This window comes from Eubalaena glacialis, chromosome 15 (genome assembly GCF_028564815.1).
Source record: "Eubalaena glacialis isolate mEubGla1 chromosome 15, mEubGla1.1.hap2.+ XY, whole genome shotgun sequence".
In the NCBI taxonomy this organism is placed as follows: domain Eukaryota; kingdom Metazoa; phylum Chordata; class Mammalia; order Artiodactyla; family Balaenidae; genus Eubalaena; species Eubalaena glacialis.
The window spans coordinates 86,320,959-86,340,658 of NC_083730.1; the positions used below are offsets into that span (position 1 = coordinate 86,320,959).

The window sequence follows — 19,700 nt, forward strand, 5'->3', positions numbered from 1 at the left end:
TATACACTGTTACCAAGAAAGGAATCGCTAAGCAATTACCATGGAGTATGAAAAAGCAAAGAGTGGAATTTGGAGATGATACAGTAATCAACTATACATATTTACATACTTCCACTCTCAACTTCTTGACTCTATCAAAGACATTTAATTTTAAAATAACGTTTCCACACGTGCAGACTGTTCCCTGCCCTAGTTCTCACCCGATTTTCCCAGGGATTCTTCTCAACCTGTATCACAAACTTTTCTCACGTGCGCAGGTTTTTTGCTCAACTGAGAACATGTATTATTTTAGCACCATCTGTGAGAATAAATGTTGAGCTCAGCAGGCCATGTCCTGAACTGGTAAATGAGGGCACACCCACCTAAGAGGTAAAAATGCCCACGGTTAGCGAACGCTCAGGCATGTGTGGGTGCAAATGAGCAAGAGGAGGATGATAAACGATCCTCTGCAAACAGGACCAGGATTCTAAATGATCAACAGAGGTGTTTTGTGTAAAGACCCAACTGGAGATACTGCAATACTACCGCAGTTGCCCTATAAATATCACAGACTTTAGTGTTGTTTTCTTTTTAAAATGTATTTTTAATTGACATAATGGATATTTAATATTAATTTTAGGTGTACAACATGATTTGATATATGTATATGTTGTGAGATGGTCACCACAACAAATGTAGTTCATAGTTTTGAGTCTTTTCATCAATTCGGTCAATGCTGAAGTCAAGGACCACTGTCAGGGTAATTTTTAGGTCAAAATAATGTTCAGCTGGTAACTCTGCTTTGGAACTATCTACCTGTGGGGGAGTCAGAGCTCATAAAACAGATTGCTTGGTTCAGTTATCATTTTGGAAAATACCACAACAGCTTTCACAGAGTTTCCTTCCAAAACTTCATGCTGTAATAGGTAGTGGGTACTACATGGTGCCACTTACATTTCTGTCAGGTAATACAGTGAGACATAGCAATGGATAACCACCTTGGGTATTTATCTTATGCTGAATGGGTCATAGAATGCTTTGAGATAATTTCTTAAAAGCAATTTATCAACAGACTGCAGTAGAAATTGCTATTTGGGTCTCTAGTGCTCGCTCACTTAAAGAAAAACCATTATGACAAATAAACCTGAGAATAATACCAGTTTACTACACTGGCAAAAAAGAATAACCATTTATTAAAGTAGATACAGAACACCTGTTTGCTCAGATTTTAATATTGCTTTACATATTGTGTTTGTGAAACTGTTCCTATTATATGCTTATAACCCCACATTTCAACAGACTACAGATTTATTTTTTCACTTGTCAAACACCTAGTTGATAATCTTGAGAGGAAAATACATCAAAGGCATATATACAATTATAGAAGTTCTTATTATACATGTCTCATGGAAGATACATTTATTTATTACTTTTTACATATTCTAGGAGACATTCTAATGAAGATAAATAGATTCAAACTGGTTGATAAACTTCTTGTGGTTGAGGTCCTTCAGTTTATTTTTGTGATAAGAAAATCCAAAATTATTAATGTTGAATTTCTCATCGTACATTCATCTAAAAACACAGTAAAAAAAAAACTTGTAAAGACTGTAGATTGGTTAATTTAGGTGTTTTATAGTGGCTTATTATCTAATTAACTGACTGCTGGGGATATCTGCTGGAGAAGGAAAAAAAAATCTGGAGAAAATTCTCCCAGTTATTTATATCTGATAAAGAAATAAAATGAAAACACAAAGAACAAAGAGCTGCAAAGCCACATGATGCTATTTCTGGCCTAGTCCATTAGGTCCTGATGAACATTTTAAGTGTTTTCTTTTTCATAAAGGTAAAAATCTGAAAAGAAAGTCACATTGTATATGTTTTTTCCCAAAATAGAGATTTTACAAAAATATATACATATAATATATAGAAGCTGAAATTATGCAAAACCAATAAACAAAACACCATAAAAGAGTAAGTGGGTGCAGCATAGAGATTATAAAATGTCCCCACAGCAGTTTGGGGGCTTCCCCCTCCCTTTACCTGTTTCATGATTTTATAATCACACCTAAGTATCATCAAGCCTGAAATAAAGGCACTACTGACATCAGGTAGTGCAAAGAGCTCAGGTATTTCTTTAAGTATAAAATACTTTAAATGAGTAGATGAAAATGCAAAGTGGCACATTTTTTCAACTCATTCCAGTGTCGAAGTTTAACCAAAACATCTAAATATACAAACGCAGCCTGGAAATATTTTAGTGCAAATATGAAAAGTAACAGCATAATTTAAAGTACTTAAATAAGGTACTGTGAGGGTAGGAGTCATTCTCTGAGGTCTCCCTAGGGACAATTAATGTAATGGCATCTGGTGCAATGTCTTGTTAATACTTTTTAAAAATCAAGACAAAATCAGAGGTGAAAGCTCACCTATTTATTATTCTAACTGATAAACTTATAAGGGGAGACTAAAAGGGAGATTTGTTGAAGATCAAAATATTTTCTTAGATTTGTTGATGGGGGGGTCAAAAATAACATGAGTTCTCCTGAAGTCTGCACACACAATGCTGGTGGTCAGTTGCCTAAACGCTAGTGCATCTGAGAAAGCCCAGTTCTGGATGTGAGGCTTCATCAGAAAGTCTCGTCGTCATTGCAGTTGGTTGCCCAGTGCCCGAACATCTCACAGATTTCACAGTAGGGCCGTTCCTCGCTCCGACTGCCGTGGTGTGTGGAATGGGGGGGGTCCTCAGACATCTGTGCCTGGGTAGGACAATCCTCTGTGTCGTGGAGATCAAAGCAGTCACATATGTCACAGAAGAGGCGAGGTTTCTTCTTGGACTGTTTCTCCTGGTCATCACTACAAATGTTAACGTGCATAATCAGAAACTCATCTCCATCAGAAGAAATTCAAGAGACAGTATCACTTGTAATGAACAAAAAATAAGCAAGAATTATGGCCAAGTCTGGGAGCCTCAAGTGTTTAAGTACTACGGTCCACGTTTTAAATTTTCACATCAAACCATTTTCACTCTCTTGCCAGATTTGTGGAAGTCAATTTATGGCCAAATAACCACAAAGCAACTGTTTCTCCAATCCACTGGAGAACCTAACTTTTTTTTTTTTTAATTTTACTGATGACGTATAGTTGATTTACAACGTTTTGTTAATTTCTGCTGTATAGCAGAGTGACTCAGTTATACATATATATATTCTTTTTAAAAAATTCTTATTGGAGTATAGGTGATTTACAATGTTGTGTCACCTTCTGCTGTACGCAAAGTGAATCAGCCATACATATACATAATTCCACTCTTTTTTAGATTCTTTTCCCATATAGATCACCACAGAGTATTGAGTAGACTTCCCTGTGCTATACTGTAGGTCCTTATTAGTTATCTATTTTATATATAGTAGTGTGTATATGTCAATCCCAATCTCCCAATTTATCCCTCCCCCCCTTTACCCCCTGGTAACCGTAAGTTTGTTTTCTACATCTGTAACTCTATTTCTGTTTGTACCATTTGTACCATTTTTTTAGATTCCACCTAGAAGCGATATCATGCGATATTTGTCCTCTGTCTGGAGAACCTAACTTTAAAAACACACATTTATTTAGATGGAACTAAGGTTCCACTCAGTATCGCTGGACGTGAAATACCTGTCGTAATTGTTCATGTCGTCACCGTTCCCATTCAGGGCTGCTTCCGACATCATCTCCACCTTCATCTTGAGATCCTGATTCTTCCTCTGAAGGTCCACTATTACTGAATTTAGGAAATCAATCTGATTTTTTAGGAAAAAACAAAAGCAGATGTGTAAAATGTCTGAAATGTGTTCGCTGGAGCATCAAGAAGGCTACAAGTACACTCTCAGGCTGTGGCTGCAGAGTATATGCTGGAGTCGCAGGGGCCCACAGCAGCCGTGACTCAACCGTGTTTTAGATTATGTTCACACACACACACACACACACACACACACACACACACATACACTGTACAGAAAGCGTAACCAGTTACTTGTTACACTAAACTACAACTAAGCCAGGACTTTTATGTTCTGTAGATTTCAAAACGCTCATGGAAATTCTCCTCCAACTATGAATTAACATTCACTTATTAGTCATGGTGGGATGGTAAATGGGTCTTCAGAGAAAAAGGAAGGCGTTTTAAAGAGAAGGCTTAAGCTCTCTTTCACCTGAGGAGGTGTGGCCACACACTAAAGGGGCAGCATTCAGGCCACCTGGGCCCAGAACTGGGGCAGTGGGATAATGAGATGACTGCCCACCAGGAGGAAACGCTCTTGTCCTAACCTTGCAAAGCAAGGGCACTTTAATTTAAAATCAGTTAAGTTTCGAGACTTCCCTGACGGTCCAGTGGTTAAGACTCTGCGCTTCCAATGCAAGGGGTGAGGGTTCAATCCCCGATCAGGGAACTAGATCCCACATGCCGCATGGCGCAGCCAAGAAAAGAAAAAAATCAGTAAGTTTCTTCCCTCTTCTACAAATACAAAGGTCTCATTTCTCTAAATGTCCATTGGGAAAAAAATCCCATTTTACAGTGTTAAAAAATACATCTTTTTGTGTGTATATATTCATACATACATATTCACTTTTTAAAGAAATATTTGGCCTTTTTCTCCTGCTGGGGCAGTCATGAAACAAAGCTAGAAATCACTAGCTTTGTGATTCTCTGCAGAATCTCCCTTCTGCCATTGAAGGCAAGACCCACTGAATCTCATCTCACTTCTCAAACTGTATTTTCTAAAGACTTTATCCTGTTAGCAGATACATATCAGAAAGGGGGGGAAAAGCCACAAAATGGATGTAAGTACAGTGGGAAACCACACACACACGCGTGCTCACAAATTAGGAAACATAAAACAAACCATTTGCTGATTGGAAGAAAAGTGTTGGCAGTGGCAGATGAAACAAACGGAAGCAGAAAGGAAGGGGGAAAGAGAAAACATTGTGAATTAAGTTTGTGCTCATCAGACATACAAACTAAGCAGAGACAATGCTATTCAGGGTAAATTAGGCTGTGCGTTTAATCCTTACATGCCTTTCAAAGGAGATGTCACAACTAAAACAAACCACTAATGCACTGAGTTTCTCTTTTATTTAAAAGTGAAAGAAGGCTTTTGTACCTTTGAATTTTGAATGGGATAAGTATGTCCAAAATATATAATAAAAATTGAAAATAGATGTTTGTTGCTTGTGGGCTATACATTTCCAAAAACAGAATAGTTTGCCTCCATATAATACCATTTTTAAAACTTAAGGCCATTTTGATAATTTTGGCTTTAGGAAACAGTTTTCAAGAACCCTGTCTTTTGAAGGTAAAGATGAGGAAGGAACCTTTTATGGAGCAATTCAACTTCTAGGAATTTATCCTAAAGAAATATTAGTATATCTATAAAATGATAAGGTGTTCAAGACAGTTCATTATAGCATTGTTTATAATACACCTAAAAGATCAGAAAACATCCCAAATGTCATGTCAACCAATAAGGCCTGATTAAATTATGGTACACCCATATAATGGAATACCATACAGCTATAAAAAGCTAAGTGCAGATCAGTTTATGTAATATGCCCCCATTTGTGTAAAAAAAAGGAGGGGGAAAGACTGTATTAGTCTTGGCTTGTATGTAGATTTAAAAAAATCTCTGAAAACATAAAAAAGACGTTAATAACCCTGATTACCTGTTTGGGGGGTTGGGAACTGAGCAGGAGAGAGATGGTGTTTGGAGGGAGATTTTTTTTTTATTTTTTTACTGTACGTATTTTTAACGTTGTTTAATGTTTAGAACATATTAATGTATTACCTATTCAAAAGATTAAATTATTTTTTAAAAACAGCAAGTAAGCAAAGCAAAAGGAAGGAATATTACCTGACTCTCCTGGGCTCTTTCGTCCTCTTCTGCCTGAGTATCAGTATTACCTTATATTTAAAAAAAAAAAAAAAAAAAAGTGGAGGGGGATTTTTAAAAAAATTACAATCTTATTTCCTTGTTATTGCATTGAAAGGGCCAGTGTTAGAAACTCATTCTCATGTGGAATCCCCACATGCGCCTCTCTGAGAACACGTTTGAAGTTCCTGTCTCCTCTCTGGACCCCTCGGACGTGGTCGTCCTCTCTCAGGCCGGCCCACTGCGGGGAGGAACGCCGGTCACGGTCACGGTCACGGTCACGGTCACGGCCGTCATTTCCTCCTCCCCGGCGGGGCACCTGCAGAAGCCGCGGCTGCTGCTGGGATGGCAGCTATCACCCACTGTCTTATATAAACTCCTGCCGATGCTCAGGGCCACGGGAAGGTCCGGAAGTGGGGACAGGCAGGCGCGCCCCTCTGCGTGGGGCCTCGTCCGACTACAGGCGGGCGAGCCCGGCACAGAGCAGCCCCGTCGGCTCGGCGCGGCGCGGCGCAGCCGCCGCCTACAAAGCGCGCGCCCGCCACGAACCCCGCGTCCGCGGGAAGCAGCGGGGTCGGGAGGAACCACGTGGCCATTTTACCTGACGAGCTGCTGAGCTGCCTCTTGTTTTCTTTGAGTTGAAGCTCCAAGTTCTTTACCTTGAGCTCAAGCTTCGCCTTGTCGGACTCTAGAGACTGAACGACTGCGCGCAAGGACTTGGCGGAGGCGTTCTCTCCCCTGAGCGCTGTGACCTGAAACACACGGCTGGGCTTAGCTTCCGGTCGGAACACAGACGGGTACCGCCAGGGTCCCCGAGGTGGTACTCTACCTCATTCCTCAGCTTTTCCAGCTCTGCGTCCTTTTCTGTGAGTAAGGCACTAGTAATACTGATGGATTTCTGCAAGGAAGCTTTTTCTTCATCTGCGTCTTTTATTAGCTTGGATTCTCTAAAAGACCAAAGAGTTAAAAATTCCAGAAATCAACCGAGAGAGCGGTCAGTGTACAACTGTCCTAGAACAAACGCGCAATTAACTTTAGCTAATATACAGGGAGAAAATATCACGGGGAAGTTTTACAGGGGGTTAAGGCTATTACGCTTGCAGAATGTTACTTGAAATTTTACTTACTGTGAGGGGAGAAAAAGTTTACCTATGCAGAGACATGCCAGAATCTGCATATCATTGTATCCGTTTGAATTTAAAGAAACAAGTTAATAACTTTGGAAGACGCAGAATTAAAAAACAAGACTGTTACACCCCCAAATAATTACTTTAAAAATCTAAGCCCCCCCCCAGATGAATTCTGTTACTTCTTGAATAAATCATTACCAAGCAATAACAACAATTAAAATACACACATGCAAAGCGATTAAACAGATGTCATGCAGAGCAGTTTTATGCTGGAAGTATCGATTGGTTCTCACTAATTTCAGTAACTTTCAGCAAGTTCCAAGAGTGTGTTTTGGAGATCTTCTGGGCCAAAACAGTAGCAGAGATTATTACCACTATTCAAACGGAAGGATTATTACTTTTCGTCCATAGACTCTGAAGAGGACAGACATTAAGTTGCTCATAGAAATCAAAGGTAATGACATAAAGGCTAGAACGGAAATGTGAAGATGGATTTCCAGGTATAGAATGGAAGCCAAGGGGCATCTGGAGGGAGAAGGTCAGCACACGGGATGTATGTTCTCAGGCCGACCCAGCACTTGGTTATCAGCACAGGGACGGGGGCCGGGCTTTCCAGGAGAGGAGAACATTTATCTTGGAGTCAGGGGAGTGGGAAAAGAAAGGGAAAGATGAAGGGAAGACAGGGGAGGAGGGCAAGACACAATAGAGACAACCCCAGAGAGCAGGCTACTATGTGTTTATAAATGTGTGAGTGTATTTAAATTTTCGTGGTGAAAATTCAAACGTGCCAAGGTCACGGAAGCCAAGGAAAGACTGAGTAGCTGTCACAGATGGGACAGCTAAATGCACTGTGGTCTCCTAGACCGGATCCTGGGAGAGACAGAAAGATATGAATGGAAAAACTGGGGAAATCTGAACAACGTCTAGAGTCTGGCTAAGAGTACTGGACCAATGTTACTCTCTCAGTTTGGATCAAAGGACCAGGGGATGTAAGATGTGCCCGTGAGGGGAAGCTGGGTGAAGGGAATGTGGGACCTCCAGGTACTACCTTTGCTGCTCTTCTGGAAACCTCAGATTTTGAAATAAGTTTTAAAAAAATGACATGCAGTGTGAAACAAGAGGAAAAAAGACCTTGTATCACAAAAATATTTGGGGAAAACACAACTGGAGAAAAATTTCCCGGCCAGCCCTCAGGCTGGCCATACAACCTACTCATTTGCATCCACATAGATAATCATCAGTGAGAGTTCATGGCTTAAACCACAACAAACCGAATTACTCCCGGTTCTATTAGAAGTAGCTGGGTGAGTGCAGAGCATGTAGTGGTTCAGTTTGTCTTTGAACCAACTGGAGGGATTGAAAACTGAGGCCCAGGTTAGAAATGGCAGAATGTATGTCTGGTTAGTGAGACCCAAGATATCCGGCACACGAATTACAGAATTCTCATGGTTTATGGTAAATTGAAATTCTATTCTACACAAAGATGAAAAATATAAGTGTTGTATTTATCTCATTGTGTGGCTTACACTTACACCCCAGAATAAGTAGTAAGAAAAGAATCTGAGACTTAGAGAAAATGTCTTGAATTCAACACTCAAGCATTATATGAACACTTGGTGCTGTTAAATTACTAACTGCATAACACCTCGCTAGGAAATAGGATCCTGTTTAAGTAAAAACAACAACAACAAAAACAAACAAACAAAAAACCCCCAAAGATTTAAGTGAAAGGGATGTACACAGGCATTTTTTCCACTTGGGAAGTAAATATCTGATTTTATCCAAAGATTCAATAACTCTTGGGCTCTTTAAGTTTCTATTAAACTTATTTGGTAGTTCACTCTATTATAAAAACCGTTTCAAGAGATTCACTTGTAAATCCAACTCAAATTTGAAAGATGTGATTTTAAATGTTTTTACTGAGAAATACCAGGATTTGGGGGTTAACGGATTTAGATTCCTCTGTAATCAGGACTCTAGTTAGTCAAGCTCTCACAGGTTCTTTGTGTTAGGGAGGGATGAGGCCGGCATCAGCCGGCAGAAGGAAAAAGGAGCAGGTATCTTTGCTTATCGCCACATACGTCCACCCTCTAAGTGAGGCTGCTTTCTAAGAAGATGGCAAGCAGATGTTTCTCGTACAAAAGTTATCAAAAGATGCGTGGTTAAAAAAGGGATCTGACTTGCGATTTGTACACCAAATGAAGGGACAAATAGACCTTGGCAGCTTATCTTTGTGACAGGTCTTCAGTGTTAGTATCTTAGGTGATTTCTAAGCCCAATCCCACCGTGCAAACCAAGAGGGGCTAACTTAAACCATTTATGCCAGCATTACTGACACCTGAGTCACACATCACATTGACAGTAAGGCCTGTGTTACTTTAAAGCCACGCTGGCCCCAGTGACTTGGCGTTACTAAAAGTATCAAGAAGGGAAGATAAACATAACATGAAAGAAGGGTTATAGGGGCCAGAAATCTTTCCACCAAGGGAACATACTACCCAGATTCTTTCCTTACTACTTACATAAGAAAGAAATTCCAGTAATGAAGCAAATACCTTAAAGTTGTACTGGGCAAGCTTTAAAAAATGCAAGATAACAAGAACCAAATATTAGGAACATGAAGAGAACTGCAAATGCAGTAAGGAGTACTCTATTTGCACTGAAGTTCTGTGCTGTATATAGATATAAAAAAGATATGTGTACGTGTGTGTGTATGTATATATACTGCTGAGAATATTTTACAAAACAAAAGCAAGACACAGAGGGACAAAGGCAGCCAAAAAATATATACAACAATTTTGTTTACTAAAAATATATGAAATTTATTTATTATAACGTGGATAGACTTTCTTTAGTCTTACCATTAAAGACACACAGATATAGCAAAGGAAGCAAGAGTAGGAAAGGGAAAAGAGAGGGGTGAAATGAGCATTGATAAGTAGCGCAAGCTTGGAGACAGTCAGACAGTTAGCAACCCACGGTAAGCTGAATGAGCTGGCGTGGCAGTGACCTCTTCAGAACTGGTGGACGGGACCGTCGGCCAGTTTTCCCTCCTGACAGGAATCTTGCCTTGACGCACACAGAATTAAGCCTGACTCTACAAGTCCACAGCTAAGATGATGGCTCTGGAGTTCCTTCTAGGACATCAAAAAGCCTAGAGAAGGGAGGGGAGCCAAACAGGTTCCCAAATCTGCCGTAGGCTCTCTGGCCAGAGGGACACACTTCTCTACTTCCATCAATTAGAGCGCTCAAGGTTGCCTCTGCTTTATCTACTAGACGTGTTGGAACCTGTTCTGAAAGAGGTTTGCCTAACTTGGAGACCACTTTCCCAAAGAAATGATTACATTTTTAAGCTAAGAGAAAAACTTACACTACGTGTTGCTTGCAATTTGATGCTAGATAGCAAAAAAACAGAGCAAGTACAAGAGGGTGATACTGATTTCTTAACGATAAGTAGTTTCACCCTACATCAGGAGTAAGTACTGCACTTCAACATAATGAACAACAGAGTTTGAATGAAGCCATCATATACTATGTTGACTGTGTATGTTCAGTTCTCACCTCTAAATTAAACTGTTGGCTAAGATCTCAGTTCTTGCATGAACCACTACATTTCAAATATCTTCATGATTTAAGTACCTTCTAGATTTTTAAATTAAGAAAGTATCCAATTCTTTTTAGTACTCTATGCTACAGGTACTTAACTATTACACACATAGACCTACATATGAATCCTTTACCAAACTGACTTTCAGAAGGCATTTAAGGCCCCCAAAATATTAGCTAAAATATATTTGCATTCAGATTTCTGAAAGAGACATAACTTTCCATGAGGATTAATTAACAATTTGATTAAAAAAACGGTTCTAAATATAAGAAACTAAGTTTTAACATTTTTCACTCCCAGAAAAATTATCATCTTTATCCGTGTTTATTGATTAAAAGAATAATTATCCAGGACCTAAAATGGGAGCAGGGTGAAATAAGAAGAGAGGAATGGACAAGTACCCAAATTTGTTCTATCTTTTCAAGCCGTGAAAAAAGTCACATGTCTAATCACATTTTGAGAGGCAGGTAATTTAGTCAAAGTCACATGAAAAGGACTAACAAAGCAATAGTATCTTTATTTTTAAAAAAGATTAAAAAGTAAAAATCAATAAATAATAAATGTACAATAAGAAAGGATCCCTTGTAAGAATCTGAAGTCCTGGGTCTTGTGCCTGCATCTGAGTTCTTGGCCAAGTTGCCTAACTTTGGGGGTTTTAGTTTCATCATTTTTAAATGCAAGCCCCACCATATATTTCAATGGTTTGTTTTGAGATATGAGAAATTTGTGAATTACAAGGGCTACATAAATGCAAAGGGATTACATCAGTACTCACACCAGCCTGTTTTTATTCATTCCCTTGTCAGAATGCCTCAGGAATAAGTGCTATCAATTTTTTCACATACCCTTGACAATGCATACATGGGGTTCTTTTTAAAGAAACAAAGCCTTATTCATGGAAAATTAAATATCCCAAGGCCCCCACGGGTGGAGCTGTGCTTGTACCTGGGCCCCAGGTTAAGGCATGGCAGGCCAGTCACCACAGCTCATGGGCACTGGGCAAACACCTGGCTGGACCAGGGGCGTGGCAGTCATGAAACACACATGCATTCTGATGTGAAACTTTAAAGAAGAATGAGTCTAAGGATGTCTTAAAAAAAGAAAGGAGGAAGGCACCCCTGAACTGAGGCCTAATTTCCTTTAGAATGGAGCTTATGGAACCCAAATATCTTTGCGGGCTAAATAAAGCCCTTGACTCTGAAGCAACCGCCATACTGGCAGGAGGGACAACGTCAGCATAAACGCATGCGTCAGTGGTCAGTAAGGGAGACTTCCTCTGCTCTGACAAGTAAGAATAAAATGCTCTGCAAGACCATGAAGGAATTCTTTTTTTTTCTATTTTATTTTCTTATTATTTTTTAATTGAGGTATAGAAGAATTCTTGATTATACTATTCCTAAAGGTTTATTTTTCTTTTTGTAATTAATAAGACAAAAACACCTGTCACTGTTGTGATGTACTCTACAGCAAACCACTGTACAGGCTGTGGTTCTTAGCAACAGTATACACTATGCCTACTTGGCATGCAGAGTAAAGCAGAGAATTTCTCTAGACACAAACTGCACATTTTAAAAAAGCAGACAGAGACTATCAGAAAGCATAAGCATCAGGCTTCTAAATGATTACTCCTGGGGGCCCGTTTATCCTTACTCAAAAGTACTGGAAGCTTCCATGTGAACAGCATTCGATTATCATCAAAGAATAACAAATAACAAAGCTCTTTTTAAGAAAGTAAGTAGAAACATTTAAAATGTTTCCCATTATTATTGAAAAAATGAAATTTTTATATAACTGAATTTATTTGCAGATTACTCTCGGTAAAATTATAGTACTTTAGTTACTGAAACTAGGAGGTAAGCAGTATAATATGAGACAATCTAATTTAGAACACTTCTGGACAAATGCAACTGAACATGGCTTAAAAATCGAACTATTCTTTTAGTAATTCATACTGAAACTTTTACAAATTTGTCAAGTACGAGTACCAAACTATCACGATGCAATTTTCTGAATATAAGGTCGTGTGTTTTCTACAAGTCACTGTACACAGCATGTTCTAACATTTTCCTTATTAAACACACACACATACACACAAAACAATATATACAAAAAGAAAGCCTACCTCTTTTTCATTTCTAACAACTGATTATTGAGCACAGATCTCTCTTCTTCCAGCTGGGAAAAAAAACACACACAAAAAAAAGTTCAGTGCATAACAGAGAGGTCAGTTTCTCATCCCCCAGGTCACATTCCCATGCTCCAGTACCGCTAAAGCAACGGGCTTTCCTCAGAGGCAGTGAAAAAGGACCAAGTGTACATCAGGGACCTGAGAGTTAAAATACTAAACAACACCATGTATATGCCATATCTTAGACATTCAATAAATGTTTCCTTCATTTGTTAGATGAATGAGTGAAAGCTTCACTATTAACATTCTGGTTCCTTTACTGAAACAAAAGAAGTCAAAGGTCACTAACTTGTGTAGGGCTAGGAACAGGTAATTTATTCTACACGGGCCTTATCTTATGCCTACTATATCCAGGCATTTCTTTCTCACCTATAAAATAAGAAAGTTACAGACAAATTTCCACTGGCCCTTTAGTTCTAAAATTCTGTTATTCTATTAAGGATAAAAAACAAAAGATTCAGCTAGCCAATCTTGTGAGAAAAGATTCACCTCTACCCCCAATCTGTACCACATGCAGTTTAGCCAAATACAGTACCAATTTTAACTCACACTGTTAATAAAACAAAGAGGTGACAAAAGCTCTTACATGGTTTTTTTTAATCAAAGGATAACACCAAAGACTATGTAATGGTTTCCAACCATTTGGGAGTGGCCCAGAATTTAAGCCACTAATTCACGCTAAGTCGTTGTGGTCTTATTTCTGATTATGTGTCAGTTATGTACATGCTTTGCTATAAAGGTCTTTTATACTTTAAAAGTTCTTAAATATAAACATGTATGTTTTGAACATAAGTTTATCAAGAAATCTATAGAGATTAACATACAGTTTTTTTCCACTGTAGACTCTCTCCTTTCCTAGTCCATTAAGATAAATGCTTTTGCTGCATGAGTAATTCACAGATATATTTAGAAATTTGTAAAGAGTAAAAGGAAGGAAGAACAGTGGGAGGCAAACTTTAAAGGAATGAAACAAGAGGGAGAACATCTGGAGAGTGGGATCTGGAGACGAGAGGGGCTCTCATTTTTTCCTTTGTGCCCTTTTATATGGTTTATATTTATTTTTTAAACAAGGAAGCTGTTTAACTTTTATAGTTAAAAAAATTAAAAAAGAAAAAATCAATAAACAAACAAGACTGGGAAATGACTACAATGAAGATATAAATGGATAAATGACATGGCAGATAATTCACAACAGATAAAATACAAATAATTAATAAACACTTGGAAAATCATTCAACACTGCAAAGAACAAGTATGCAGAGATTCTCCCCATTTCTTGGAGGCTGAATTTCTTGTGCCTGAATTTCCACAGAACAGAAGTTTAGGATACTTATTGTACTGATTCTTCATGGGAAATAATGTTTTTTTCTTCTTCTGGTCCAGGATCCAATCCAGGATAACAAGCTTCATTTAGTAGTCAAATTTCTTTAGCCTGTCTAGTTCCTCATTCTTTCTTTGTCTTTTGTGACCTTGACTTTTTTTTTTTTTTTTTTTGGCTGCGAAGCTTGTGGGATTTTAGTTCCCCAACCAGGGATTAAACACGGGCCTTCAGCAATGAGAGCTCGGAGTCCTAACCACTGGACCGCCAGGGAGTTCCCTGACCTTGACATTTTTTTTTGACCTTGACATTTTTGAAGAGCACAGAGGCGAGTAAAATGTCCGTCAATTTGGATTCACCTGATATTCCCACATGAGTAGAGTCAGACTATGCACTTTTTGGCAGAAATACCACAGAAGTGATCCCATGTCCTTCTCAGTATGTGATATTAAGAGGCACACAATGTCGATTTTCGGTGAGGGTAACTTCAATCACTTGGCTAAAGAAGCATCTTCCATGTTTCTCCACTGTAAAAATACTACTATTTTGTGGAGAGAGACTCTGAAACTATGTAAACATTCTGTTCCTTAACAAAATTTCACCCACTGGTTTTAGCACCAATTGATGACTCTTGCCGAAATAATTACCATGATGGATACCAAATAGTGATTTTCTAATTCCATCATTTCACGTACTTAACAGTTAGCATTTTACCATAAGGAAGAGCTTTCTATTTTTTTTTTTAGAAAGGCATTCCTATCTATCTATATCTATCTATCTATCTATCGATCTATCTGTTTATGGCTGTGTTGGGTATTCGTTGCTGCCCACGGGCTTTCTCTAGTTGCGGCGAGCAGGGGCTACTCTTCGTTGTGGTGTGTGGGCTTCTCATTGCAGTGGCTTCTCTTGTTGCGGAGCACAGGCTCTAGGCGCGAGGGCTTCAGTAGTTGTGGCGCACGGGCTCAGCAGTTGTGGCTCGTGGGCTCTAGAGCGCAGGCTCAGTAGTTGTGGCGCATGGGCTTAGTTGCTCCGCGGCATGTGTGGCATCTTCCCGGACCAGGCATTGAACCGTGTTTCCTGAACTGGCAGGCGGATTCTTAACCACTGCACCACCAGGGAAGTCCCAGGAAGGGCTTTCATTTTTCCCTCATTTACTTATTTATATCTGTTTCCATGGCATATTTATATATCATCGTTTCTTATTTTATTCAATAGGCTATAATCCATTACTACCATTGTTTCTTTTGATGCTCAAATTATCTCAGATTTGGCCAGTGGAAGCCCCTTCAACATGGTTCTGATAAGTTTCTGACTAATCCCCAGTATTCTTTAAGCGCTTCCTTGCTTTTTGGTACACAAGATATTCCAGGCTCATCTTGTAGTCTTTCTGTCTCAGCCCTGGAATCAGCCATTTCTCTAAGGACCTTTTAGTGGGGAAGAGTATTTAGAAACCAAAATCTAGGGAGTTCGGTGTGCTCATTGATATTGGAGTGTTATTACTTCTAAGCCCTGTCAGTGGACTTGACCAAAATTTGAAACTTCTGCTCTTCAAAAGACACTGTGAAGAAAGTGTAATGAGAATACACAGACTGAGAGAAAAAACTTGCAAAACTCAATCTGATAAAGGACTTGTATCCAGAACATATTAAGAGCTCTTACAACTCAATAATACACAGACTACAAACCAAATCTTAAAATGGGCAAAAGATCTGAACAGACACTTGACCAAAGAAGCAGCTCAAAATCATTAGCTATCAAGGAAATGCAAATTAAAACTACACCTGAGATACTTGGGTCATCATTTCTAGTTTCATTTCATTGTGGTCAGAGAACATACTTTGCAGGATCTGATGAGACTTGTTTTATGGCCTAGCATATGGTCGACCCTGGAGAATGTTCCATGTGCACTTGAGAAGAATGTGTCTTCTGCTATTGTTGAATGGAGTGATCTAAAGATGACTGTTAGGCCTAGCTGATGTTCAAGTCTTCTATTTCCTTGTGGATCTTCTGCCTAGTTGTTCTATCCATTACTCAAATAGAATACTGAAATCTCCAACTATTATTGCTGAATTATCTATTTCATCCTTTAATTCTGTCAGTTTTTGCTTTCTGTATTTTAGGGCTCTGCCATTAGTTGCATATATATTTGTAATTGTTGTTATTTTCTTGAGGGATTGATCTTTTTACCATTATAAAATTTCTTCCTCTGTTTCTAGTAACAATTTTTGTCGTCAAAGTCTACTTTGTCTGATAATTAGTATAGATACTCCAGCTTGCTTTTGGTTACTATTTGTATGATATATCTTGTTACATCCTTTTACTTTCAATCCACTGTGTCTTTGAATCTAAATTGTGTCTCTTATAGGCAGCATATAGTTAGATGATGTTTTTTAAAAATTAATTCTGCCAATGTCTGCCTTTTAATCAGTGTTTAATTCACTTACATTTAATGTTATTATGCGTAAGGTTACATACTTTTTTTTTCAATTAATACAGTTTATTTTTTTTAAAGAAGTTTCAGGTTCACAGCAAAATCGAACAAAGGGTACAGAGATTTCCCATAACTCTGTGTCCCCACACATGTACAACCTTCTCCACTATCAACTTCCCACAGGACAGCGGTGCATTTGTTACAATCAGTGACACATCATTACCACCCAAACTTCCATAGTTTACATTAGGTTCACTCTTGGTGTTGTATATCCTACGAGTTTTGACAAATGGATAAAGACATGTATCCACCATTGTAGTATTGTACAGAACAGTTTCACTGCCCTAAAAACCCTTGGTACTCTGCCTATTCATCACTCCCTCCTCCTTTTACCCCTCACAACCACTATATTTTTGTCTCCATAGTTTTGTCTTTTCCAGAATGCCATATCTTTGGAACCATACAGTATGTTGCTTACAAATTGGCTTCTTTCACTTTGTAATATGCATTTAAAGTTCCTCCATCTATTTTCATGGCTTGATAGGTCATTTCATTTTGGTGCTGAGTAACATTCCATCATCTGGATGTACTTCAGTTTATTTGTCCACTCACCTATTGAAGGACATCTTGGTTGCTTCCAAGTTTTTGGCAATTGTGATTAAATCTGCTGTAAACATCCATGCACAGGATTTTGTGTGGACATAAATTTTCAATTCGTTTGGGTAAATACCAAGGAGCACAATTACTGGATCATATGGTTAGAGTATGTTTAGTGTTGTAAGAAACTGCTGAGCTGTCTTCCAAAGCAGCTGTACCATTTTGCATTCCCAGCAGGGAATGAGAATTTCTGTTGCTCCACATCTTCATCAGCATTTGGTGTTACCAGAGTTTTGGATTCTGGCCATTCTAATAGGTGTGTAGTATTATCTCACTGTTAATTTATAATTCCCTAATGACATATGATACTGAGCACCTTTTCATACGCTTACTTGCCATCTACATGTCTTATTTGGTGAGGTGTCTGTTAAGGTCTTTTGTCCATTTTCTAATTGCGCTGTTCATTTTCTTATTCTTAAGTCTTACAAGTTCTTTGTATATTTTGGCTAACCGTCCTTCATTACATGTGTCTTTTGTAAAAAATTTTCTCCCAGTCAGCAGCTTGTCTTCTCATTCTTTTCACATTGCTTTTCACAGAGTAGAAGTTTTTAATTTTAAGAAAGTTCAGTTTATCAATTCTTTCTTTCACGGATCATGTCTTTGGGGTTGTATCTAAAAAGTCACCTCCATACTCAAGGCCATTTAGGTTTTCCCCTGTTATTTTCTAAGAGTTTTATAGTTATTCACTTAACATTTAGGTCTATGATCCATCTTGACTTAATTTTTATAAAGGGCGTAACATCTGTGTCTAGATTCACTTTTTGGATGTGGGTATCCACTTGCTCCAGCACCATTTGCTGAAAAGATGATCTTTGCTCCATTGTATTGCCTTTCCTCCTTCGTCAAAGATCAACTGCCTATATTTATGTGGGTCTATTTCTGAGCGCTTGATTCTGTTCCACTGACCCACTTGTCTACTCTTTTGCTGTACTTGATTATCGTATCTTTATACTAAGTCTGGAGATTGGGTAGTGTCAGTCCTTCAACTTCGTTTTTCTTTAATACTGAGTTATTTGGGGTCTTTTTGCCTCTCCATACAAACTTTAGAATCAGTTTGTCGATATCCATAAAATAACTTGCTGGGATTTTGATTGGGATTGTGTTAAATCTACAGATCATGTTGGTAAGAACCAACATCTTGACAATATTGAGTCTTTCTATCTGTGAACATGGAATATCTCTCATTTAGCTCTTTGCTTCTGTTCATTAAAGTTTTGTAGTTTTCCTCAGATGGACCTGGTACATACTTTGTGAGATTTTTACCTAAGTATTTCATTCTGGGGGCTGCTTACATAAATGGTATTATGTTTTCAATTTCAAATTCCATTTGTTCATTGCTTTGATATAAGAAAGTGACTGACTCTTGTACACTGAACCTTGTATCCTGCAGCCTTGCTATAATCACTTACTAGTTCCAGGAGTTTGTCATTCTTTTGGATTTTCTACGTCATGTGATCTGTGAACAAAGAGTTTTATTTTTTCCTCACCAATATGTATACCTTTTATTTCCTTTTCTTACTACATTGGCAATGACTAGCAGTACGATGTTGAAAAGCAGTGGTGAGAGGAGACATCCTTGCTTTGTTTCTTATCTTAGAAAGAAAGCTTTGAGTTTCTCACCATTAAGTACGATGTTAGCAGTAGTTTTTGTAGGTATTATTTATGAGGTTGATGAAGTTCCCCTCTATTCCTAGTTGGCAGAGAGATTTTATCACAATGGGTGTTAGCTTTTTCAAATGCTTCTTCTGCATCTACTGATATGATCTTGTGGCTTCTCTTCCTTAGTCTGTTGATGTGATAGATTACATTATTTGATTTTCAAGTGCTGAACCCAGCCTTGCATCTCTGGGATAAATCTTACTTGGTCGTGGAATTATATACTATGTTCCAGAAATGGAGGAGACGGCGGTGAACAAAACAGAAAACTGCTGCTCCTCCCTCAGTCAAGTGGTCTGACTGAGCCTACAAAAGCAGGAGTATGTGTAATGGTTCCGAACTTTGGCACATCCTTCACTTCACACAAGCTAGTATTTTTCTTCACACAAGCTAGTAATTTGTTTTAAATCTATCATTCCTCCTTTTAAACATTGTTGGGTTTAATTTGCTAATATTTTGTTGTTACATACTATTTTGATTCCATTTATGTTACCTACTAGAAAAGGCAAAACTTTTATAGCACCATAAAAGAGAGAAATGGTTTTCAGGGATTGGGAAGTGACTGACTATAAAAGGAGCATGAGAGAAATTTTGGGGGTGAAGGAAATCTTGATTTCGGGGTAAATTATATTACTATATATATATGTCAAAACTCATCAAACCATATACCTATGAAGGGTGAATTGTATGTAAATTATACCTTTTTTTAATACCTTTTTCTTTTTTATAAATTTATTTATTATTTATGTTTTGGCAGCGTTGGGTCTTTGTTGCTGTGCGCAGGCTTTCTCTAGTTGCGGCAAGCGGGGGCTACCCTTTGCTGCGGTG

General features: G+C 38.4%; 1 protein-coding gene across 4 annotated transcripts in view; it reads right to left on the minus strand.

Annotated features, from left to right (window-relative positions):
• Nucleotides 1-1,200: 1,200 nt before the first annotated feature.
• The window catches only part of CLIP1 (CAP-Gly domain containing linker protein 1), a 125,208-nt gene continuing 106,708 nt past the window's right edge, over nucleotides 1,201-19,700 (minus strand). For all 4 annotated transcript variants that reach the window (XM_061169194.1, XM_061169195.1, XM_061169193.1 and 1 more), the window contains 6 exons: nucleotides 12,745-12,797; nucleotides 6,715-6,832; nucleotides 6,487-6,637; nucleotides 5,868-5,917; nucleotides 3,637-3,761; nucleotides 1,201-2,835 (listed from right to left, as the gene is read on the minus strand). In XM_061169194.1, the coding sequence (XP_061025177.1) occupies nucleotides 2,610-2,835; nucleotides 3,637-3,761; nucleotides 5,868-5,917; nucleotides 6,487-6,637; nucleotides 6,715-6,832; nucleotides 12,745-12,797 (723 nt within the window). In that variant the 3' untranslated portion in view covers nucleotides 1,201-2,609. The remainder of the gene's footprint in view (nucleotides 2,836-3,636; nucleotides 3,762-5,867; nucleotides 5,918-6,486; nucleotides 6,638-6,714; nucleotides 6,833-12,744; nucleotides 12,798-19,700) is intronic.